Genomic DNA, 24,798 nt, shown 5'->3' with positions numbered 1-24,798 from the left:
TATATATAGAACTTAATTATCTTACATAATAGAAGCTTTATACTCATTGAGTAACATCTCACCTCCCCCAGTCCTTGGAAACCACCATTCTAATTTCTGTTTCTGTTGGGAGCAAGCCCTGAAAATTCTGGCCATAAACTGGCCCCAAAACTGGCCATAAACAAAATCTCTGCAGCACTATAACATGTTCATAATGGCCCTAACGCCCATGCTAGAAGGTTGTGAGTTTACGCGAATGAGGGCAAGGAACACCTGGCCCCTCCCAGGGCAGAAAACCACTTAAAGGCATTCTTAAGCCACAAACAATAGCATGAGCGATCTGTGCCTTAAGAACATGCTCCTGCTGCAGTAACAAGCCCAACCTATTCCTTCAAGTCGGCCCATCCCTTCGTTTCCCATAAGGGATACTTTTAGTTAATATAATATCTATAGAAACAATACTAATGACTGGTTTGCTGTTAATAAATATGTGGGTAAATCTCTGTTTGGGGCTCTCAGCTCTGAAGGCTGTGAGACCCCTGATTTCCCACTTCACACCTCTATATTTCTGTGTATGTGTCTTTAATTCCTCTAGCTCCTCTGGGTCAGGGTCTCCCCGACCGAGCTGGTTTCAGCAACTGGCATCCATTCGTGGGGGCTCGAATCCAGGTCGAAGGGTCGCCAGAGTGATGGTTGTAATGGAAAACTAGCTGGAGGATACCCGAGTACTCTTAAAGCAATCCCCATGGTGAGTAAGAAGGGGAGCTCAGAAGTGTCAGGGTAACAATGGGACAGGTGTGGGGTCTGGTTTGTTCCACCTTGGAACTTCTTCACACTGATGATGAGGAAGAACAAGACTGTAACGAAGTAACAGAAGAGGTTACAGAGCATGTTTATTTGCCAGCTAAAGCTAAAGCGGCAAAGGAAGGAAAGGTTCATCCCTACCCTTCTGCACCCCCTCCTTATTATTTTGAAGAAAAAGACCCTCCAGATCTTTCTTTTCCAGAGGACATTGGGTGAAAAGCAGTTGCCCCAGTGACTGTTCGAGCAGCACCTTGAGAGACCGCCCTTAGTTCTATTCAGACAGGAATTCAGCAAGCTACACGAGAGGGTGATTTAGAGGCTTGGCAGTTCCATGTTAGAATACACCCCCCAGATCAACAGGGAAATATTGCAGTTACATTTGAACCTTTTCCTTTTAAATTACTCAAAGAATTTAAACAAGCTATAAATCAAGATGGAGCAGGTTCTACTTTTGTAACGGGACTGTTAAAGAATGTTGCTGTTTCCAGTCAGATGATTCCTACTAACTGGGACGCTCTTACTCGAGCTTGTCTAACTCCTGCTCAGTTCTTACAGTTTAAAACTTGGTGGGCAGATGAAGCTTCCATTCAGGCTGCTCGCAATGTCCAGGCCCAACCTCAAATTAATATAACTGCAGACCAACTTTTAGGGGTTGGCGGCTGGGTTGGTTTAGATGCACAACTGGTCATGCACGATGATGCCATAGAACAGCTTAGAGGAGTATGCATTAGAGCTTGGGAAAAAATCACTTCAGGTGGGGAACAATACCTTTCCTTTACTGCTATAAAACAGGGACCAAGAGAACCATACATTGATTTTATAGCTCGGTTACAGGAGTCTCTTAAAAAGATGATTGCACATTTGGCTGCTCAGGATATAGTGTTGCAGTTATTAGCCCATTCTTCTCATGACTCATCTGCCTTCATTTCCACAAAACAAAACACCACATTTCCAGCTGTCATTGGAGAGTGAGAACATTGGGAAAGCTCTGTCACCTACAGAGATGAGGTTATCCATCACCAGGATGACAAAACCCCACCCCAGCATTCCTTCCCGTCTGACCCTTCCGGGGGGGAGATCATTGTGGCTTTGATACACATTTCCCTAATGGCTAATGACTGAGCATCTTTTCATATACTTGTTTTTCATTCACATATTTTCTTTGGATAAATGTCTATTCAAGCCTTTTGCCTATTTTTAATTGGGTTGTGTTGTTATGGTTAAGTTGTAATTCTGGATTCATGTCCTTTACAGATAAACGATTTGCAAATCTCTTCTCTCATTTCATGAATTTACTCTTTCACTTTCTTGATGGTGTCTTTTGAAGCATAGATTTTTTTGTTTTTGAGACAGTGTCTTGCTCTGTCACCTGGGCTGATGTGTGGTGGTGCAATCACAGCTCACTGAAGCCTTGGTCTCCCAGGCTCAAGCAATCTTCTCACCTTAGCCTCTCGAGTAGCTGGGATTACAGGCATGCACCAACTCATCTATTATTATTATTATTTTTTTTTTTTGTAGAGATGAGGTCTCACTATGTTGCCCAGGCTAGTCTTAAACCTCTCCTCAAGTGGACCTCTCACCTTAGCCTCCCAAAGTCCTGGGATTACAGGCATGAGGTACCATGCCCAGCCTTGAAACATAGATGTTTTTAATTTTGATGTAGTCCAACTTGTTTTGCTTTTGTTGCTTGTACTATCTATGAAACTACTTCCAAATCCAAGGTCATGAATATATACCACTATGTTTCTTCTAAGAGTTTTACAATTTGGGTTATTGCATTTAGATATTTGATCTATTTGCATTCATTTTCATATATAGTGTGAGGTAGGGGTACAAACTTTTTTTTTTTTTTTTTTTTTTTTTTTTTGAGACAGAGTCTCACTTTGTCACCCAGGCTGGAGTGCAGTGGCACAATCTTGAATCACTGCATGCTCCACCTCCCGGGTTCACGCCATTCTCCTGCCTCAGCCTCCCGAGTAGCTGGTATTACAGGCATGTGCCACCATACCCAGCTAAGTTTTTGTATTTTTAGTAGAGATGGGGTTTCACTGTGTTAGCCAGGATGGTTTCGATCTCCTGACCTCGTGATCCGTCTCCCAAAGTACTGGGATTACAGGCATGAGCCACTGCACTCGGCCCCAAATTCATTCTTTTGCAGGTAGGTATCCAGTGGTCCCACCATTATTTGTTGAAATGACTTTTTTTTTTTTTTTTTTTTTTGAGACAGTCTCACTCTGTCACACACGCTAGAGTGCAATTGTGCAATCTCGGCTCACCGCAACCTTTGCCTCCTGAGTTCAAGCAATTCTCCTGTCTCAGCTTCCCGAGTAGCTGGGATTACAGGTGCACGCCACCACCCCCGGCTAATTTTTTGTATTTTTAGTAGAGACTGGGTTTTGCCACGTTCCCCAGGCTGGTCTTGAACTCCTGAGCTCAGGCAATCCACCTGCCTCGGCCTCCCAAAGTGTTAGGATTCCAGGTGTGAGTCATCGCACCTGGCCAAAACGACTCTTCTTATCCCACATTAAATTGTTTTGACATCCTTCTTGAAAATCAATTGACCATAGATGTATGGGTTTATTTCTGGACCTTAATTTCTATTCCATTTATCTCTATAACTATCCTTATGCCAGTACTGCATAGTCTTGGTTACTACAGTTTTGATTTAAAATTGGAAAGTGTGAGTCCCTTTGTTTTGCTTTTTAAATGTGTTTTGGCTATTCTGTGTCCCTTGTGCTTCCATATGAATTTTAGGATCAGCTCATCAATTTCCACAAAAAGGAAATGAGATTGCACTGAACATGTAAATAATGTTGGGAAGCATTGCCATCTTAATAATATTAAGACTTCCAATGTATAAATATGGGATTTTCTTTCAATAATATTTTATAGTTTTCAGAATCTAACTTTTGTACTTTTGTTGATTCCTAAGTATTTAACTCCTTTTGATGCTATTGTAGGTAGAATTTTTTAAATCTTATTTTTAAATTGTTCATAGCTTCTGCCTCCAGGAACCCCAAAAAGCCTCCCCGAGGCCCCAAACAACCTTCCCAAGGACCCTCGGGCCATGCTGAGTTAAAAGCTCTCTCTGAAGTCACATTAGTCCCAGAGGAGGCTCACCTGGCAGGGCAGTTTGGTGTCATTCCCATTTCAATTCTTTTGATCAGAGATGCTCCTTCAATTACAATCTCTCTACATAGAATTCTTGACCTGCCAGAGAGGCAGTATAATGGTTTTAAAATCCATAAGACAAATGGTGTTTTTCTCATGGGAAGAATGAATGTATGGGCTTCCAGACCCTTGTCAGGAGACCTGATGTTGCAACACAAGAAACAAATCCAGCATTCCTGCCTTTTGAAGTCTGAACAACATCCTTTACATTATGTTAAGAAATTTCTGGCCTTATAACATAATTTATTAGAGGCCAGCATTTGGTACATGGATGAGTTCAACAAATTCTTAGAACCATGGCAGGCTACTCAAGCCACTTTGTCAATATATTCAGCCTCCTCAAATTTCACTTTCACAAATGCCCCAGATTTTTCTTAATCTACACTAGTAAACTAACTGCTGAAAATTCTTCTAAGATACAGTTACTCTTTGCCCTATTTTAATGTTATATGTATGAATGATTTTATTTATTTTTTCAAACAGGGTCTGGCTTTGTCATCCAGGCTGGATTGCAGTGTTGTGATCATGGCTCACTGCAGGCTCAAACTCCTGGGCTCAAGCAATCCTCCCACCTTAGCCTCCCGAGTAGCTAGGTGCCACCATGACTGGAAATTTTAATTTTTTTTAAGAGATGGGATAGGGTCATGTTACATTGCCCAGGCTGGTCTCAAACTCCTGGTCTCAAATTATCCTCCTGCCTGGGCCTCCCAAAATGCTAGGATTACAGGCATGAGCCACTGTGCTCAGCCTGATTTTGCATTTAATTTTATGGTCATGTTAAATTTACTTTGTTATTCCATGTGAGCAACAATGGAATGGGGGAATAAGATGAATTGTTAGCGGTCTCTTCAGGGCAGCCATATGTACCTATGCAAACAGATGTTAATAGGTGGTATATCACACGAATCCAGAAGTTCAGTATGTTCCAACCCTTCGGATCATCTCCAATATCACCTTTCCAATAGTAGAGCTATATTTTTTTCTATCAATATTCTGCTACACAAGTATGACCATATATCCTGCTTTGCTGAGGATATGAACACCTGTTGCTAAGTGCCCTGTGCAGTTAGTTATCCCTTTCACTCTCAAAAATGTCCCAGTTTGGACAATAAATTATATGGTAATTGCATTAATCAGTTCAGGCTGCCATAACAATATACCACAGACTGGGTGGCTTAAACAACCAACATTTATTTTCTCACAGTTCTGGAGACTAAAAGTCCAAGATCAAGGGACTGAAAGGGCTGGTTCCTGGTGAGGTCTCTCCTCCTGGCTTGCAGATGGCAGCATTCTTGTTGTGTCCTTACATGGCATTTCCTCTGTGCACATGTGGAGAGACAGAGCTCTGGTGTCTCTTCCTCTTATAAGGACACTAGTCCTATGGGATTAGCGCCTCACTCTTATGGCCTAACTTAACCTTAGTTTCTTAAAGGCCTTATGTCCAAATACAGTCACTTTGGGGTTTAGGACTTCACAAGTAAATTTGGTGGTGGTAGAGGCCAGCATTTGGTGGTGCTGATGGGAACACAATTCAGAAGTGAATTCACAATTCAATTCACAGTGACTCTTGCGAATAAAGTATAAAATTTAACCAGCATTTCACTTTATTTTTTTTTTATTATTTATTTATTTTTTTTTTTTTTGAGACAGAGTCTCGCTCTGTCGCCCAGGCTGGAGTGCAGTGGCCGGATCTCAGCTCACTGCAAGCTCCGCCTCCCGGGTTTACGCCATTCTCCTGCCTCAGCCTCCCGAGTAGCTGGGACTACAGGCGCCCGCCACCTCGCCCGGCTAGTTTTTTTTGTATTTTTAGTAGAGATGGGGTTTCACCATGTTAGCCAGGATGGTCTCGATCTCCTGACCTTGTGATCCACCCGTCTCGGCCTCCCAAAGTGCTGGGATTACAGGCTTGAGCCACCGCGCCCAGCCCAGCATTTCACTTTAACAATGCATAAAAACAGTCTCTAAATTTGGTTATGAGCCATCTTAACCCTATGACTTTAAATAATGTGAGACAGCTTTCAACAATATCATACAAAATCCCTTAGTTTAATTTTTTTGCCTTAATGCTAGAAATTCAAGAGCTAAACTTTTAAGTTATTCAAAGCAGTGAGATACCAGTATTACATATAACTTTTGGATTCAGCGTTCTCCATCCTCTTTAAATTGTCATTATCCAGAACCCTAGACCTCTATTCATCCCAGGTGACTATAATGAATAATAATCAGGTGTTTGCTCATTGCACACCATGAGAAAATAAGTCTTATTTGCCCCATCTCATCCAAAAATCAACTTCCAATACCGGATTTTCCAAAGATTCTAATGCCTATACCCAATTTTCATACCAAATTCTCTATGATTGTTTCTTTACTTGCAAGCAACTGACCAACAGGAGGCAAAAATCGAGTGCCAGAAAGATAATGGGTAGTTCGAGCAATCACAGACTTAGAAAGTACAAAAACCAGCGTGGTTCCAGGACCAATCAAAAGAATAACTGCATCAAGCTTTTAGGGAGTTGCCATTGGATGACACAGATCCAAATGCCTTTTGAAATTCAGAGACGATTTTATTGGCCACATCCATCAGAAACATATGGTAGGGTATGGCCAGTTACTCAAAAGGAAAAGATGAGATAGTGCAGCCAAAAGGAGGAGGCAAGCGAAACTGGGCAGAGAAAAACAGATGCCTACTATAATATGTATTTTGATTTTTTATTTTCGATATTACAATTGTGGGTCTATACTACAATACAGGTCTGCAATTTTTCATTTAGTATAGCACAGCTATCTTTCAATGACTATACAAATTGGTATTTTTTTCAACAGCTGCGTAATTCCTATTGAATGGATATATACCATAATTAATTTATTCATTACCCTGATGGACACTTAGGTAATTTTAATAGTTTACCATTAATTTTTTTGCCACTAATACATTTACCTACCTTTGTATATTTTGGTTTCCAAGGAATATTAATTAAAAGGGTATATACACAAAGCAATAGATATATAATCAACAATGGAATGCCCTTGTTTCCACACATTCACCAATACCGAATGTTATCAGTCAGTCTTTTGGGGGAAAAGTAGTTAAATAATCACTTTAATTTGCATTTCCTTGATTTCTAGTGATATTGGATAATTTTCATTAACTGCTTTTATTTCATCTTTTGTGAACTGGCCATTAGCTTTGTCCATTTCTCTAAGTTGCAGATTATTATTGGTTTATAATAGTACTTTGAATATCATTAATTACAGTCCTTTGTTATATTTGTTGCAAACACTTTGTGTCAGTCTCTCATTTACCTATTGACTATGATGTTTTCCACCATATGAAAGCCTAATATCAGCTTTGGGGTTATGCATTAGTGCTTAGTCTATTTCAAACCAAGGGTACAGAAATATTATTCTGTTTTTCATGTACTTTAATTTTACATTTAGACCTTTAATCTCTCAGGCCTTCATTAGTGTGAAAGGTACAGATCTGTTTTTCCAGTGAACTAAGTTTCCCAATGCCGTTTAATCCAACCACCTTTTCCCCACTACAATGAAAAATCCTTTTTATCATATATAAGGGGAGTCTGAAACTCCACATTCTCTGGTGAAGCTACCCATCTCCTAGCTGTTATATTTCTATCAGCAGAAGTGAAGAGGGAGCCCCACGCTCCATTTTCTAGCAGTCATGTACTCTGGATAAGAGCTTCCCTCACATAGCCCTCTATACTGCCACAGAAAGCAGTTAAGAAGGAACCCAAGAGCTCTGGGTGCTTCAGTTAAAAAAAAAAAAAAAAGTACTCTTCCAGGGATGAACGTAACTACAAAAGGACAAGGGATTCCTCTTTGAGGATACGAAAATGTTCTAAAACTGACGGTGATGGCTGCACAACCCTGTGAATGAAATAAAAGCTGTAAGTTGCACACTTTAAGTGGAGCTTTGGGGCTCCCTCTTCACTTCTGCTGATGGATAGAGAGGAGAGGGTATGGGTGTTCTTCTCCAGAATTGCTTTGTCTCAATAAAGCTGTCACTCAAAAAATACCCTTCCACCAGCTTCTAAATCAACATTTATATAAGTGAATATAACTGCCATGATCTCTGTGAAACCATTAGTCCTCTCTTCCTCCAACACTCAAAGCATCATAAACAGTATCTGCCTTCGGACTATCATGACTATTTTCAGTATGCCTTTTGTGTCTCGCAGTTACCTCTAGTTCTTCCCTCATCCTCTAATACCCACATGTTCTGGGGACAGTAAGGTGCCTGATCCAGCACTCCCTAGCTTCTTTTTTAGATCATTTCTCTTTATGGGACATATCATATATTTATCACATGGCATGCATTTAATTTTTTCTGTTCTACTAGATCTGTAAGAGCACGTATTTTTGTCCATTTTGTACCTTATTGTATCCCCCAGCACCTAAAACAGTGTGTGATACATTAGCAAATGTTCAGTTAGTATTAGTACTACATTCCCAGTGTAAACTACATTCCTTGTTAAAATCAAAATTCTACAGATGATCAGAATCAGCTTCTCAACTAAAAAATATATGAACATTTTTATTGGAATATCAATGAAGTTACAAATTTAATTTAGGGAGAAATATTTTTATCAGCCTTTCTATACAGAGGCATGTCTAGCCTTCCTATTTTTAAATATTTTAAAAATAAGTTTAAGTTGTAATATCTACATTCAGAAATTAATTGCAGTGTACCTATTTTTATGTTTTGGCATGTCTTGTCAATCTCATGGAACCAGATGGAAGGTCTTATTGCATTTTATTTTATGCTAGAATAATTTTACCACAGGAATTGTCTGTGGTACTTTTATAAAGGTGAAAGTATATTGAATTACCCTTTTCAGTTTGTTTCATGGCTATTAATCTATTCAAGTTTTTTTGGCTTGTTACTTTTAGTTTAATGCTAACCACCCTGGTTAGTCCTACATTCTACCAAATGCTTTTGTTCTTCTTTTGTTTTTCCTTGAGACAGTGTCTGGCTCTGCTCCCCAGCTGGAATTGCAGTGGTGTGATCATGACTCACAGCAACCTCTACCTCCTGGGCTCAAGCAATCCTCCTGCCTCGGCCTCCTGAGTAGCTATGACTACAGGTGTGCACCACCATGCCTGGCTAATTTCTGTATTTTTTGTAGAGATAGGGTTTCACCATGTTGCTCAGGTTGGTCTTGAACTCCTGAGCTCAAGCAACCTGCTTGCCTCGCCCTCCCAAAGTGCTGGGACTACAGGCATGAGCCACTGTGCCCAGCTAAAAGCTTTTGTTCTAATTGACTGATTCTCTCTTCTCAGTGTCAGGTCAAGTGAGAGTTGCTCAACAATGCCACAGAGGGAGTGATAAGCCACCATGTTACCTTGTGTACTATACATCTTTCAATTCTGAGTGTGTTCATCTTTCCTCTCTATCAGACTAGAGTCTTCTGTCTGCTCTAAAATCTTAGTCTTGACTTACTGGTTTGGTTTACTTGCTGCTTAATATGACAGTTTGTAAGGAAACCTTACCTTAATGGCTAGCATTTATTTAGCAGTAACTATATGCCAGTGTGTGCTAAACCCTTGAAATGGATTAATATATTTTCCAAATCAAGGGTTTTAAATGGGAAAGTAAATATATATTTTTATTTTTAAAAGGTTAGGCTGCCTACAGTGTTAAACGTGTACTTGATAGGAGCAAAAGGGGCAACAGTTATGCTACTGCAGAAATCCAGATGAGATGGTTGCGTCTTGGACTATGATGATGGAACAAGTGCTGGAAAAAAGCAGATGGATTCTAGAAGCATTTACAAGATTGAATCTACAGGACTTGGTGGTATGGGAGGGCAGAGGAGAGAATAACTGATGACTCTCCAGTATGAATTCGCTGATGATGAGCAAGATGTACACTCTGCCTGAACGCTTTTCCACATTTTTTGCACGCATAGGGCCTTTCTCCAGTATGAATTCTCTTATGGAGAGTAAGATGGGCAACCTGGCTGAAGGCTTTGCTACATTCCTTACACTCATAAGGTTTCTCTCCTGTATGAATTCTCTGATGTAGAGTAAGGGATTTACGATGGCTAAAGGCTTTCCCACAAACGTTACATTCATAAGGCTTCTCACCAGTATGACATCTCTGATGACAAATCAGGGATGCCCTCTGTCTGAATGCCTTCCCACATTCAAGACATTCATATGGTCTTTTGCCAGTGTGGAGTCTCTGATGTTGAACAAGATATGAGCCATCACTAAAGGCCTTCCCACATTCAATACATTCATAAGGCTTCTCACCAGTATGAACTCTCTGGTGCTGAACAAGATGTGCAATCTGACTGAAGGCCTTACCACATTCCTTACATTCATAAGGTTTCTCCCCAGTGTGTATTTTCTGATGTTGTGCAAGGTGTGCATTCTGGCTGAAGGTTTTGCTGCATTCCTTACATTCATAAGGTTTCTCTCCAGTATGAATTCTCTGATGATGAGCAAGATGCGTGCTCTGCCGGAAAGCTTTCCCACATTCTTTACATTCATAGGGTTTCTCTCCAGTATGAACTCTCTGATGAAGAGTAAGAGACCCACGATGGCTGAAGGCTTTCTCACAGGTATTGCATTCATAAGGTTTCTCTCCTGTATGAATTCTCTGATGTACTGTCAGAGATGAGCCATGGCTAAAAGCCTTCCCACACACATTACATTTGTAAGGTCTCTCTCCAGTATGAATTCTCTTATGCTGAATAAGTCCTATGTGATCAGTGAAAGCCTTCCCACAATCAATACAGTCAAACGGTTTCTCTCCAGTATGATAATATCGCCGATGACGTATAAGAGAAGCATTTTGCCTGAAAGCTTTTCCACAGTCAACACATTCATAGGGTCTTTTCCCAGTGTGAATCCTTCGATGATGAGCTAGGGATGAACAATCACTAAAAGCCTTCCCACATTCAATACATTCATAGGGTTTCTCTCCAGTATGGACCCTCTGATGTTGAGCAAGGTGTGCAAGCTGGCTGAATGCTTTATTACACTGCTTACACTGATAAGGTTTCTCACCAGTATGAACTCTCTGATGTTGAACAAGATGAGCATTCTGGCTGAAGGCTTTCCCACATTCAGTACATTCAAAAGGTTTTTCTCCTGTGTGTATTCTCTGATGTTGAGCAAGGTGGGCACTCTGGCTAAAGGCCTTTCCACATTCAATACATTCATAGGGTTTCTCTCCTGTATGAATTCTTTGGTGAAGAGTAAGGGTTGAGATTTTGCTGAATATTTTCTCACAGTCATTACATTTTAAAAGTTTCTTTTCTCCACAGTCTTGCTTGTGTTTTTTCACAACTGAATGTGTTTTTAAGCTTTTCTTATCTGTATGAAAATTAAACATTCTCTCTTCCATGGGAAAAATCTGTTTTATATAAGATAATGTATTCAGATGAAAAACTGTCCCAGACTTGTTACAGTGGTCTCTTTTTTCAGTAAGAGTATCTACATGAGTGATGATCTCTTGCCTAAAATGTGTCTTCTGGTTTACAAGCTCCCTCTCAAACAAGTCTTCACATTTACAGTTTTTCCCTAATGTTGAACATTCGAGGTCACAGCTTGTAAGTCTTTCCATTATTATTGCCGGGGGTAATTTTTCTTCATAAATATCCTGGTTTAAAGATAATGACTTTGTCACCCACACACACTCCAAGTCTGAAAGATATTAAGAAAGCAAATGTCTCCTTTATTAAATGCTAGAATGGAAACTTCGAAAATGAAAATGTGAATCACATAGTTATTGAAATCCACAAGCAGAGGTACATGTTTTTATGGTTCTTATGTAAGATTAGGTGATACAACTATCCTTGCACTGCTATGATAAATCCTCATTGGTCATGGTATACTATTTCAATATGACCTTTTAAGATTTTGAACCAATATTGATAATTGAGGTTTGTCTCTAATTTCCCTTTTTGGTGCTATTTTGGTAGATTTTGGTATCAGAGGATACGCTGTATTCATAAATGAAAATGTTTTAAGCTCTCCTTTTTATTCTCTATCCCAGAACAATTGAAACAACATTGGTGATATTTTTCCTTAAAGAACTATTTGGGGACGTGGCTTCTTTTCTTGGGGGAGGCAGTTCCTATACAATATTCTACATTTCTTTCATGGTAACCTACTTGTTTAAATGTTGTATTTCCTCTTGGTATCAGTTATGGTAACCTACATTATTATATTCTCCTAGAATATCATCTATTTTTTCAAATTATTTATGGAGAGCTGAGGAAAATAGATTCATATGATTCTTTTAAGTTCTTATGCATGTGTGGTTATTTATAATTATTTTGTTTTTGTGTTTCCTCTCATTTGTCCTTACAGTTTATATACTGTATTGGTTTTCTAATGAAGTATATACAAAACTTTATAATTTTCAGTAGCGCTACTGTTTCTAATTCATTTATCCCTACTTTTATTTGCAGAAGTATAAATCACTACATATAACTTATCTGGGTTTTCCTTAAATTCTTTTTGTTCTTTTTCTAATATTGTGAATTGGATGTTTACTGATTTTCATTATTTCTTATTTATTAACATACATAGTTAGGACCACAAGTAACCCACAATCCTCTTCTTGGAACTGTAAGAGCTGAAAAGTAGGGCCAGGTATGGTAGTGCATTCCTGTAGTCCTAGCTACTCAAGAAGCTGAGGTGGGAGTACTGCTTGAGCCCAAAAGTTCAACTCCAGCTTGGGTAACATAGCAAGGTCCTGTCTCTAATTTTAAAAAGTAAAATAAAATAAAACAAAATGAAGAACTGAAAGTAGGAAAAGTCTATGCTTCAGGCCACAGATTAAACCAGAACCATCTCATCTGAGGTTCATTTTCTTGCAATATATTTCTGTTGTCTCTTATCTAGCTTTCTAAATCAGTAAAACAGCTACAAAGCAAGGGCAATTTGAAAAAACTGAATAAAATACCCTGGGTCGAAAATCCCAGTGAGCACAATATAAGTGGGGAAATGACGTACACAGGGAAAGAAAGTAATATTCATGAGCTAATTTCTTCATCTTTTGTAAGGGTAGCAGAAGATAATGTCTGGAATATCAAGCAGAAAAATTATAAATGATCTTAAAATATATAAAGACATAAAGGTAACAACTTACAGAACTAAAAACTTTTCTAATTCAAAGGTTGGGTGGTATAAAGAAGAGAGTGAGAAAAAACAGACCTAATAAACAACAAAACAAGAATAAATAACAAAAGAAATACAAAAGAGAAAAAGGCAAAGGGAAGAAAATAGATATAATACATGTTAACTCAATAAACTCACCTTTTAAAGAAAGGAAAATATTTAAACCAGTTCCAAAAACTAAACATCAGCTTGTCTAAAGGATTCAGAAATGTTTGAAGTCAGGGATGATGACAACAACATGGTGCTTGAGTAGAATTAGGTATATATCAGTAAAACAAGAGCTCAGAAATAGACCCTGGTATGCCTAAGAAATCAGTAAAGGTAAAGGAGGTATGTTACACCAGTAGGGAAGAGAATAACCATTCAAAAACTAGTGTTAGAAGACAAGTTTCAGTTTGGGAGGGAGTTTGAGAGGTGTTTTCCAACAAATTTCAGAGAGAAGAACATGTTGAGAACAGTTCCTCTATCTCTAGGTATCCTGCACTTACCTGGGCACAGGCTTCTGGTCATCTCTCCTTTTATCACCCAAGGGTCTTTCTCTTGCTCCAATAAGGAGATCACATCCGGTTTAGAAAGGCAAAGACCTGCATGTAAAAAAACATATAAAAATTGCCTATGCTGTGGAAGACTGTGGGAAATTCTGATAATGGCATAAAAGACTACTGAGTCATGGGGAGGCAAAAGGAGGAAGATACTCTTACCTACTGAAACTAGGTTCCTGTAGTTTTCTAACATCACCTTCTTGTACAAACTTCTCTGAGCAAGATTCAGCCACTCCCATTCATCTTGGGAAAAGTCTATGGCCACATCTGTGAAAGTCACTGAACCCTAAAATGACACAAATATAATCTTGCTCACTCAGTGTTCATATTCCAATGTGGCTCTAGGGTAAAGGGTTATGCTGTTCTCACTTTGGGATTAAAAACACTATGTATAAGTAACTGCACTAAGGGTCTAAATGATCCAGGTCAGGTAAGTTATTGGACAACTTTTCTGCCTAGTTATGCTGTAATGCTGTACATATTAGGAAAAAGAAAAAAATGAGATACTCCTTGCTCTTCAAACATTTGCAATTCTAGGTGGTGAGAATACATTACCATTAAAAAAATGCTGACTACATTCAAAACAGGATATAATCAAGTGCTAATGCAATGCTATTCATGTTAGGAGCTAAATCACTTCTCTACATGGAGAAACTAAAGAGCTCTGGAACTGTGAGAAAAACTTGCAAGGAAGGATGCTGACCTGATGAACAGGATTTCAATCTCCACAATATTTTCTAAGAAATCTTAGTGTTCTTGAGATGTTAAGGGGTATGCCTAAAAAATGAAAGAAAAAAAAACACACCTAGCTATAGTCTTTTCTTCTGACATAAAAATATATTTGTATTAGGAGAGAAGAACACATTTGCAAAGTTGTTTTTCGTTTTCCTTTTTTATTTATTTCTTTATTTTGTAGAGACAGGGTCTCACTTATTGCCCAGGCTGATCTCAAACTCCTGGCCTGTCACAATCCTCCCACCTTAGCCTCACAAAGAGTTTGGATTATAGGCCTGAGCCAACATGCCCAAAAGTTGTTTTTGGATAATCTAATGGCAAATTATCAGGAGAAATAATGTAATGTGAGCACATATCAAGCAACCTGTATTTTGTTACACGAGCTCCATTTCCTAACCAACCCACAAGGTGATTAACTGGACTGTTACTGGCAGATTTTCAATTTATTTCATGACTTCACTTATATCAACATCAGACTTTTAAATAAATACCAGTTTTGAATAAATCAGAAAAAAGGTCAGATTACTCCAATGAATTTGGTCTCTAGTACTGACTAGCTGGGTGAGGTTGGCCAAGTTTAACTTCCCTGTGCCTGTTTTCCCATCTGAAAAATGGAAATATAGTACTTGCTTCACGGCAGCATTGTGAAAATTAAATGAAGAAACAGGTCTAAAGTGCCTGGCATGACGTAATTGCTTGAGAATTGTTGCCTATGATAAGGATGAAGAAAGACAGAAGGGAAAAAACAAAGAGAAGGAAGAGGAGGAGGCCAAGAAGAACAGGTGAAACATTTCATTTAGTATTTCAGTAATAGTTCTTACATTTTATTTTACCTAACTGTAGTATGCTACAATAGTTTAGACATGGTCTTTGAATCTAGATTACCTATATTAAAATACTGTTCTGTTTAGTTGAGCTATTAGCTTTGCTTTTAACCATTGAAGATATTTTTATAAACTCAAGAGAACAGTCTATTGTATTTACAAACAATATTTCCCATTTCTGTTGCACTTCCTTCACCCTGATGCTCTAAGTCCCCTTCAGGCATAATTTCTATCTGAAGAACTTCCTTTAGTGATTCTTGTAGAATTCTGGCAGTGAATGTTCTTAGTTTTCTTTCCTATGAATAACTATTTTATCTGCATTCCTAAGGGCTATTTCCCTGGACATAGTATTCTAGGTTGACAGTTCTTCATCATTTTTCAGTGGCTGGTTTTTTAGACTTTTTGTCTTTAGTTTTCAGCAGTTTGATTATCGACTAGAAGGCTTCTCCTGCAGCTCTTTCTGTCCACACCATTACTCACTTGCAGGTTTTGGTCTCTTGAAGGTAAATGCACTATGGTCTGGTGGTACTTCAAATCTGGGGCTTTTTCCCCAATCTGACTGCTACTATTTTTTTTTTTTTTTTTTTTTAGACAGAGCCTTGTTCTATTGCCCAGGCTGGAGTGCGGTGGTATAATCTTGGCTCATGGCAACCTCTGCCTCCCACGTTCAAGGGTATTCTCATGCCTCAGCCCCTTGAATAGCTGGGATTACCAAAATGCACCACCACACCTGGCTATTTATTATTTTTTTTTGTAGAGACAGGATTTTACCATGTTGGCCAGGCTGGTCTTGAACTCCTGGCCTCAGGTAGTTCACCTGCCTCAGCCTCCCAAAGTGCTGGGATTACAGGTGAGTCACTGTGCCCAGCCTGCTTGCTACTAACTTTACAGAGACCTCAGATTGCTGTTACAGGCATGCTGTCCTGGTTTTATAGCAACTTTCAGTGGGAAAAAGAGTGGAGTGTGCATAGTTCATCTTAACCTTTATGACAAATTCCGCCACTCTTAAAATATTTTCCTCTGGCAACTGACATGAATGTTTTTGTTTAAAATGTCTAAATGTTCTAAGAAACAAGTTACCTTGGTAGTGTATGTTTTGTGGCATTATACCTAAGAAAAGATGTCATGCTCTGGCCATAAGTTGTTATGCCTATTATAAAAAAAAAACTTGGCCAGGCACAGTGGCTCATACCTGTAATACCAGAACTTTGGGAGGCCGAAGCTGGCAGATCACTTGAGGTCAGGAGTTTGAGACTAGCCTGGCCAACATGGTGAAACCCCATCTCTACTAAAAAAGAAAAAAAAAATTAGCCAGGCGTGGTGGCACATGCCTGAATTCCCAGCTATTTGGGAGGCTGAGGCAGGAGAATCACGTGAACCTGGGAGGCAGAGGTTGCAGTGAGCCAAGATTGCACCACTGCACTCTGGTCTGGGCAACAGAGTGAGACTCTATCTCAAAAAAAAAAAAAAAAAACTACTCCATTAAAAAAAATATTAATTTTCTAAGTTTGTACACCAAATTCAATACTTTCTTACAATAAGCAATTTGCTGGTGAAACTAGATTAGCAGTTTATCTTAATCAGAACATGAACTGTAGCTCTGAAGCTTCCATTGTTGGCCATAAAAATAATAAAATTTAAAATGTTCTGGAGTACGGTCAGTTTGAGAAACTTTAATCCACAAGGAATGAAAAACTAGGAATTTAGTTAAAGAAAATAATCAGAGATGAGGGCAAAAATTCAACCACAAGAATGATTACTGCAACACCCTATTCATAGCAGATAATTGTCAACAATTTACCTATGGAACATCAAGGGGCTGACTAAACAGATTATGGTATTCATCCTAGAAAGAAGAAAGGATGTAAAACATTCCTTGGCATTTAAAGATGTTTACGGCTCCATGGTCAAATGGGGAGAACAAACCTTTGCATACTCCGATCAGAATGCCACCAATTCCACCTGTGCCTGCACTTCCTCCGTTTCATTCAAGGCGTAACTCAGGAATCACTTCCTCTGTGAAGTTCCCCCAACCCTTCCTGCGCTCAGCAGTGCGTAGGATGGTGCAGGTTATATCCTGCTCAAGGATCCCTCACCAAGGAGGCAGGAAGGAGCTAAAATACGGTAGACTTCCTCTTGCCATACTGTGCGGCCTGTCACAGAGCTTCACCAGTAGAGAGGAAGACGCATCTTTTTTCTAATTCACCCAAAGATATCATATGGGCTATTAATGGCCCTTCGCAAGTATTCCACTGTGAGTCTACTCTCTGCCTGCAGCACTTATCACACTGCATAAGTGTCTGCTGCCTTTTCATTTCTCCAACAGATTATAACCTCTCTGAGAATCAGGACTGAGACATAGGAACTAGGCATGGAAATTTCCTCTGAGGATTGCACTTCTGCTTTGTCGGATGCCTATGAAAAGACTGAGCACAAGGGAAGGGCTCAGACTGGGTCATTTCTTGAATGAAAAATAAACAATGAGTAGGAAGAAGAGAAGGAACCTCTGAGAGGGCACTGGGCTGTGTGAGTCTCTCACTCACTCACAACCCCATCACATCTCAGAAAGGGAAGAAACAGGAAACAGGCCTCAGGGTGGAACTCTTAAGCACAAAATTTTCAGAAGACAACAAGCATTGCCAAATCCTGAAAAGCAAGATTATTTTAGTGGCGACAGGGGGAATACTAACTCACCAGGGACATGGCTTTACGAAGTTTAATTCCTGGCACCTCTACCTCTTCCTGGCTCTTCATTTGGAGAAGAGCTTTACTCTGGCATTGCAGAGCTGGGGATGAGAAAGTAGTAGTGAGAAACCAAGTAGCACTAATAATCAGTCTAAAAATGCTTTCTTCCCTTCAGCTTCTTCTGTCCTCACTCACAATCCTCCCTCCAACTCCCCCACCCCACAGTCCAGATGCTCTTTGGGAGATTTGAAATATATAGCTGGGGTTCCCCTCTGCTCTGGGTTTTCAGGATGAGCATAATATATCTTGACCCCCTCTTCCCATCAGCCACCAATTCATTAACAACAGATGTATTAATACTAGGTGTTCTCTGTGTGTGTGTACATTTTTTTTCTAAGACAGGGTCTCACTCTGTTGCCCAGGTTGGAGTACAGTGACATGTTCATAGCTCACTGTATCTTCAAACTCTGGGCTCAAGTTATCCTCTTGCCTAGGCCTCCTAAGTAGTTAGGACTACAGGCGTGTGCCACCATGCCCAGCTAGTTTTTTTTCTTACTTTTTATAGCGATGGGGGTCTCACTATATTGCCCAATTGCTCACTATATTGCTTGAGGCAATATAGAGTTGGGTATCTGGTCAACTTCCTGGCCTCAAGCAATCCTCCTGCCTTGGCTTCCCACAGTGCTAGGATTACAAGCATGAGCCACCATGTCTGTGCTGTATATATTAATACTCTCTTTAAATCTCCACAATCTTCAATCAGAATAGGGTATACTGTCACCATTTTACAAATGAAAGCTCTGGGAAGTCAAGTCTTTTTCACAAGTCACACGACTTTGTAAATAAAGAAACACAGTCCCTAACCTAGGTCTGGGTAACTCTACCACAAAAGTTATTTGCTCAGACACCAGAAAATAGCAGAAAATATGTCCTCTGTGCAACTGGCCAGGATTTGTGAAGACTCTATGAGACAAATTCCTTGGAGAAGTCCATGTTTCCCAGAGGGAGGCATTCCTTTTGTTACAACAGAGTCCATGTGACTTGCAGACAACTAAACAAAAAAATCCTCGTGAGGCCCAGGATCTCATTTTGTTTTGTGGCAAACTACAGTGTTGAAGCAGTCCCTTGACTCCACTGAGCCACGTTTCCTTAATTAGGAAGAGGATAAAGTATCTGAATTCTGGTTTCTTTCATCTAAATTCCACTGCCTTCTCAAAGGATTATCATAATGATGATAAAAATGAACACATTACATGGCAGGGACTATACCAAGTGCTTTACATGTATGAGGTCATTTAATCCTTATGACAGTACTGTAAGATATAGAATATTATCATCTCCATTTTACCTAAGAACTTAGAGTCACAAAGTTTTTTTTTTTTGAGACAGAGTCTCGCTCTGTCACCCAGGTTGGAGTGCAGTGGCGTGATCTCCGCTCACTGCAAGCTCCGCCCCCCAGGTTCACACCATTCTCCTGCCTCAGCCTCCAGAGTAGCTGGGACTACAGGAGCCCGCCACCACGCCCGGCTAATTTTTTATATTTTTAGTAGAGACAGGGTTTCACCGTGTTAGCCAGGATGGTCTCAATCTCCTGACCTCGAGATCCACTGGCCTTGGCCTCCCACCGTGCCTGGCCTACAGTCATAAAGTTTTTAAGAAAAAAACCCCAAACCTGCTCAGTAGAGGTTCCGGGATATGAACTCTTTAGTTATTTAACCCTTTCAGATTCAGTTTCTTCAATTGTCATAAGTGGGTAAGAAACCTACCTGAGACAGTAGTTGGGGAGACTACATGACAGCCAGTGACTCTGGAGTCAGCCTGTTCTGGATCTGAATCCCGGTTCTTCCACTTACTAGTGATACTTATCCTCTCTATGATTCAATGTCTTCATCTGTAAAAAAGAGATAAGGTAGTTCCTACTTCATAATGTTGTGAAGTTTGGTGTTGATGCTCCCAAAACGTCTTAAAACTGTGTCTTGCACATTATAAACACTCATTAAACATTAGCTATTACTATTGCATGCAGGAAGCTAAACAAGCAAAGAACAATATGGCTAAAATTAGCCCTTCTTCCCCCTTTCTCTTTATTGGAGTAGGAGGCCAGAGGGGAGGGAGAGAAGCCCAAGGAATGGGGATAGCTTCCGTTACTGACTAGAACGTGTTTAACCCGTAGAAAGGCTGGAATGCCTCGGCATTCCTAGGTGAAGCTGTGAATCTCGCCTTCTTCCCAAGTCCCATCCTACAGTGATAGATGGGACAACGCTCTGAAGGGTAAAAATCTAAATGCTGAGCTCTTCCTTGAAGAGCAGCAGAGTACTCAGAGGTAATGCTATAATGGGTAATATAACGGGTAGTGTTCTCTCCCCTGGGCCCTTAGTGATATCCCAAGGACCTGAGTCAGGTATCTGGTTAGGTGTCTCTGGCCAAGTCAAGGTCACTCCCTAACTAAACCCAGCTCCACTCTGACCCAAGGTGACCCTCCAAATCTTTGGACTTCCGGGTCCACTAGCCTTAGAAACCGGAGACATCCTCCTCCAGCACCTGAACCCCAAAGGACAGCACCCAAAACCTCAATGTCCACTCCTGCAACTGCATCCGTCATCTGTCACGCTCACCTGTGTACTCTGTTCCCATGGTCTTCGCTCCTCGCTGTCCTGTGGACATGGAGTCGTGTCCTGAGCTCTGCCCCCCCCAGATAGGGCCGACGGGAAATGCTTCAGCCGAGGCCGCCCCGCCCGGGTACCTTCCCCAGGGTCTAGGGCTTTGCCCACACTGGGCTCTAGGCAGTTGATACAGGGGAGGGCGGGGTAAGCCTCCTCCAGCCAGGTTTCCTGCTCTCGGCCGGTTAACGTGCTTCACTCATTCCATCACACACCACCTTCCGCACGCCGCCGGGACGTGCACGCAGGCGTACATTCGTGGCCACGCACCGGGCAGTCACAACACCGGGCCGCCATCCCCGCGCGCGCTCGCCCAGCTCAGCGCCGCACCACACGCTCACCACTTATGGGCACTCACAGCCACCAGGCCACACGCGCACTCTCACGCCCGCCGCCCACGCAGGAGCCGGGACACCGCCCTCGCCGCGCCCCGGCCCAGCCTCGGCCGCCGCCCCGCCTAGGCCCGCCTTCCCCTCAGCACCCGACGGGGCGCGCGGTTGCCCGGCTTCGGGTCCTCTCCGGAAGTAGGCGCGTCCTCCGCCGCAATGGCCCCTGGGAAGTGTAGTCCCGAACCGAGGCAGCGTTCCGGAAGCGGGCTCCGGCTTTGCGAGGAGCGGCTGCTCTCAAAGCCTGGCGGTTACTGCCCTGTGTCCTCTTTTGGGACTCTCCTGGTCCTCCTGGTTGGATTAGGCGCCCTCTCAGCCCGGACTCTGGGTTGCCGAAGTACAGGCCGCTTCACTGAAGCGAATCACGGCGCAGGGGTTTCTGGAAGCCATCGCCAGGCTCCGAGTGTTCAGATGCAGCTGCCAGACTCAGGGCACAGGGAACTGACTTCCAGCTCGCAGGAGCGCCCGTCCGTGGTGGGTATGGTCGCAGGCGTGGGGTGTGCAGGAGCAGTGGGACAGCACTGAAACGCAGTGGGTAAGGCGTAGCGGCCACCTCAGGAGAGAAAACCATGATAGGGCGGGGCTTGGGGCGCGTGCGGGGCCTACGGGATACAAAAGTGAAGAGATTTGGATTTGTCTGCTTTGCACGCTTGTGACTTTCTGATGGTGCGCGTGTGGAACTTGTTTTATTTCATGTCTGCTAGTTACCACTCTCTGATATACGGTACGCCCCTCATTCCCTCGACCCCATTTTATCTCTCCCTGCTAGAAGGAGGGTTCCGAGAAGGCACACAGCTTACATCCTGTTCAGGGTTATATTCTCGGTGACTAAAACAGCACATAGTAGGTACTTAGTTTTTTATTTTTTTAGGAAATCATGAAATCTAGCATTGCCAGCCGCACCATGATACATGTTATGGACTGAATGTGTCCTCCCACAATTAATATAATGAAACCCTAACCCTTAATGTGATGACGTTAGGAGGTGGGACTTTGGGGAGGTAACTGGATTTAGATTAGGTCATAAGGGTGATGCCCTTATGATGAGGTCAGTGCACTTATTAAAAAAGAGGAAGGGCCGGGCGCGGTGGCTCAAGCCTGTAATCCCAGCACTTTGGGAGGCCGAGACGGGCGGATCACGAGGTCGGGAGATCGAGACCATCCTGGCTAACATGGTGAAACCCCGTCTCTACTAAAAAATACAAAAAAAACTAGCCGGGCGAGGTGGCGGGCGCCTGTAGTCCCAGCTACTGGGGAGGCTGAGGGAGGAGAATGGCGGGAACCCGGGGGGCGGAGCTTGCAGTGAGCTGAGATCCGGCCACTGCACTCCAGCCTGGGCGGCAGAGCGAGACTCCGTCTCAAAAAAAAAAAAAAAAAAAAAAAAAAAAGAGGAAGGAGAGGTCTCCATGTTTACACAACCACCAAGAAAAGGCCATGTGAGGACACAGCAGGATGTAACCCATTTGCAAGCCAACAGGGCCCTCACCAAGAACTGAATGTCCCAGCACTTTAACTTCTCAGTCTTCAGAACTGTGAAAAATAAAGTCTCTTAGTCAAGTCACTTAGTCTATGATACTTTGTTTTAGCAGCCGCAGCTGACCAAGACACAGCGTCATAGATGCTGGCTCACCAGAAATTAACTCACCCAGTCACACTTAATCACCCAAGGCCACACAGTGACATCTAGACTGGACTCCTGGATCCAGTTTACATCAGACATCATAAACACCATAATAAAGCCGAGTCTAGCTGTGAAGATACTTTCTCTATGAAACAGCAAATGTCATCTTAGAGCTTGTAACTATTGTGGTTATCTGAATTGGATAAAAATGATAATATTCTCATTGTAGCTCTGGCATATAAAGAGCTCAGAAGCCTTCATTCCCATCCTCACAACAACAAAACCATTCAACAAAAAAAATCAACTTTTTTAGATCCATCAGAGAACTGAAGATAGAAAGGAAACTGACACCCCAAAACCCTGAGAAAGAAAAATACATAAAATTATAGCCAAGATTAGCTTACTTGAAGCAGAAGCCACTGGAGCTATAAACTGGTAGAAAATTTATTTTATAATTTTGATGAATAGCCACAAGTTAGTGTCGGTTAACTTGTGAGTTAAAAACTCCTAGGGGCCTAATCTTAGATGGGCCCCCACACTTTCATAAATTTTACCTCCAGAAGCCCTATCAAATTCCCTCAGTGAAGAATGGGAAAAAATCTCAGATTTTGGGGCAAGGGGAGGAGAAAAGTAACCAGAGCATTCTCCATAATAAACACTTGCACTCCAAGGAAAACTACTTACTAGAGTCTTGTTGGACCTTGGGGAGAGGCAATTGGCCAGCTCCAGTCCCTCTATAGCCTGTCTGTCTCAGTAAGGCAGGATTTTTAAAAGGCTAAGAACTGGTTGTGAAGATCACAGTCCAAGGACTCAAGCCCACTAGAAAAATGGTATTTAATAATAAGATTATAGAATGCTTCCCTCCCCACTGTACCTCATTGCCACACTAATGGGGCTCTGGTCAATAACAGTAGATTACAACAGAGAAAGCTGCGAGGCACGGACTTGATTTAAGAAGGAGTTCTTAGGGAAGCCCACAGAAGGAGAAGCATCTTGGAAAAGGTAGACAACATACAAGAACAGATGAGTAATGTAAGCAGAGAGATGCAAACTGTAAGAAGGAATCAAAAGGAAACCCTAGCAATTGAAAACCGTTGTAACAGACATGAAGATTACCTTTAATGAGCTCGTCAGTAGACTAGACACTCTGAGAAATGAATGAGTGAGCTCGAAGATATGTTAATAGAAATTTCCCAAACTGAAATACAAAGAGGAAAGAAAAAAGAACGAAAAAAGAAAAAGAACAGAATATCCAAGAACTGTGGGACAATTACAAAAGGTGAAATATATGCATAACTGGAATACCAGGAGGGGAAGAGAGAAAGGAGAGAAAATATTTGAATAATGACTGAGAATTTTCTAAAGTTAATGACATACACCAGGCCAGTGTGGTGACTCATGCCTGTAATACCAGCACTTTGGGGGACCAAGGTGGGAGAATTGCTTGAACCCAGGAGATTGAGACCACCTGGGCAACACAGTGAGACCCCATCTTTTAAAAAGATACAAAAATTAGCTGGGTGTGATGCTGTGCACTTGTAGTCCCAGCTACTCAAGAAGCTGAGGTGGGAGGATCACTTGAGCGAGCCGTTATCCTGCCACTGCACTCCATCCTGGGCAACAAAGCAAGACCTTGTCTCTAAAAGCAAGAAAACGAACACCAAACCACAGATCTAGGAAGATCAGAGAACACAAAGCATTATCACAAGTCGCCTTTTGACATTATCACCAGCACTATTCAGTCCTTCTAATTTCTTTCCATCCTTTTTGTTTCAGATTAAATAATTTCTATCTATATTCAACTTCATTAACTATTCTGCCACCTCAAATTTCCTGTTAAACCTATCCAGTGGATTTTTACTTTCAGACATTGTATTTCTCAGTTTTAGAATTCCCATTTTCAAATTGATTTACTCATTTGCTGAAATTCCCATCTGCTTATCCATTAATAGCACATTTTCCTTTATATCATTCAGAATAATTATAATAGGGGCCTTATTATTCTTGTTAATTCCAATTTGCAATTCTTGCAAATTCCAATGTTTAAGGATTGGTATTGCTTTTTTCTCTTGAATGTGGCTTACGTTTTCACATACCTAATAATTCTTATTGTATGAGTAACACACTGTAGAGACTCTGTTGTCTCTACAGACAAAAAGTCTGTCTGAATTTTGTTTTTAGTAGGCAGTTCACTGTGTTGAACTCAATCTCCAACTCGTGTCTCACTGAGGCAGGTAA

At 41.3% G+C, this 24,798-nt stretch overlaps 1 protein-coding gene across 2 annotated transcripts; it reads right to left on the bottom strand.

The window, feature by feature from the left end:
* Positions 1-6,642: 6,642 nt before the first annotated feature.
* ZNF470 (zinc finger protein 470) lies at positions 6,643-21,036 on the bottom strand. 2 transcript variants are annotated; one of them, XM_050771695.1, is made up of 6 exons: positions 20,509-21,036; positions 19,660-19,784; positions 17,903-17,994; positions 13,809-13,935; positions 13,596-13,691; positions 6,643-11,625 (listed from the first exon to the last, which is right to left on the bottom strand). In XM_050771695.1, exons 3-6 carry the CDS (start codon positions 17,960-17,962, stop codon positions 9,755-9,757), a joined length of 2,154 nt encoding a protein of 717 aa, XP_050627652.1. In that variant the 5' UTR covers positions 17,963-17,994; positions 19,660-19,784; positions 20,509-21,036; the 3' UTR covers positions 6,643-9,754. The 2 variants fall into 2 exon arrangements, with proteins under 2 accessions (XP_050627652.1, XP_050627653.1); XM_050771696.1 differs by lacking the exons at positions 19,660-19,784; positions 20,509-21,036 and adding an exon at positions 14,353-14,426 and having other exon boundaries at positions 17,903-17,985.
* Positions 21,037-24,798: the final 3,762 nt, after the last annotated feature.

Source organism: Macaca thibetana, chromosome 19 (assembly GCF_024542745.1).
Source record: "Macaca thibetana thibetana isolate TM-01 chromosome 19, ASM2454274v1, whole genome shotgun sequence".
NCBI lineage: Eukaryota > Metazoa > Chordata > Mammalia > Primates > Cercopithecidae > Macaca > Macaca thibetana.
This window is presented reverse-complemented; position numbering and strand designations above follow the sequence as displayed.

Bases quoted from the DNA above. Each gene is read 5' to 3' on its own strand.
- ZNF470 (XM_050771695.1), bottom strand. From the start codon at position 17,962: ATGAAGAGCCAGGAAGAGGTAGAGGTGCCAGGAATTAAACTTCGTAAA. The intron at 13,936-17,902 runs GTGAGTTAGTAT...GTGTCATTTTAG, and splicing joins TTCGTAAAGCCATGTCCCTG to GGTTCAGTGACTTTCACAGA. The intron at 13,692-13,808 runs GTAAGAGTATCT...TTTTACATGCAG, and splicing joins CAGGAACCTAGTTTCAGTAG to GTCTTTGCCTTTCTAAACCG.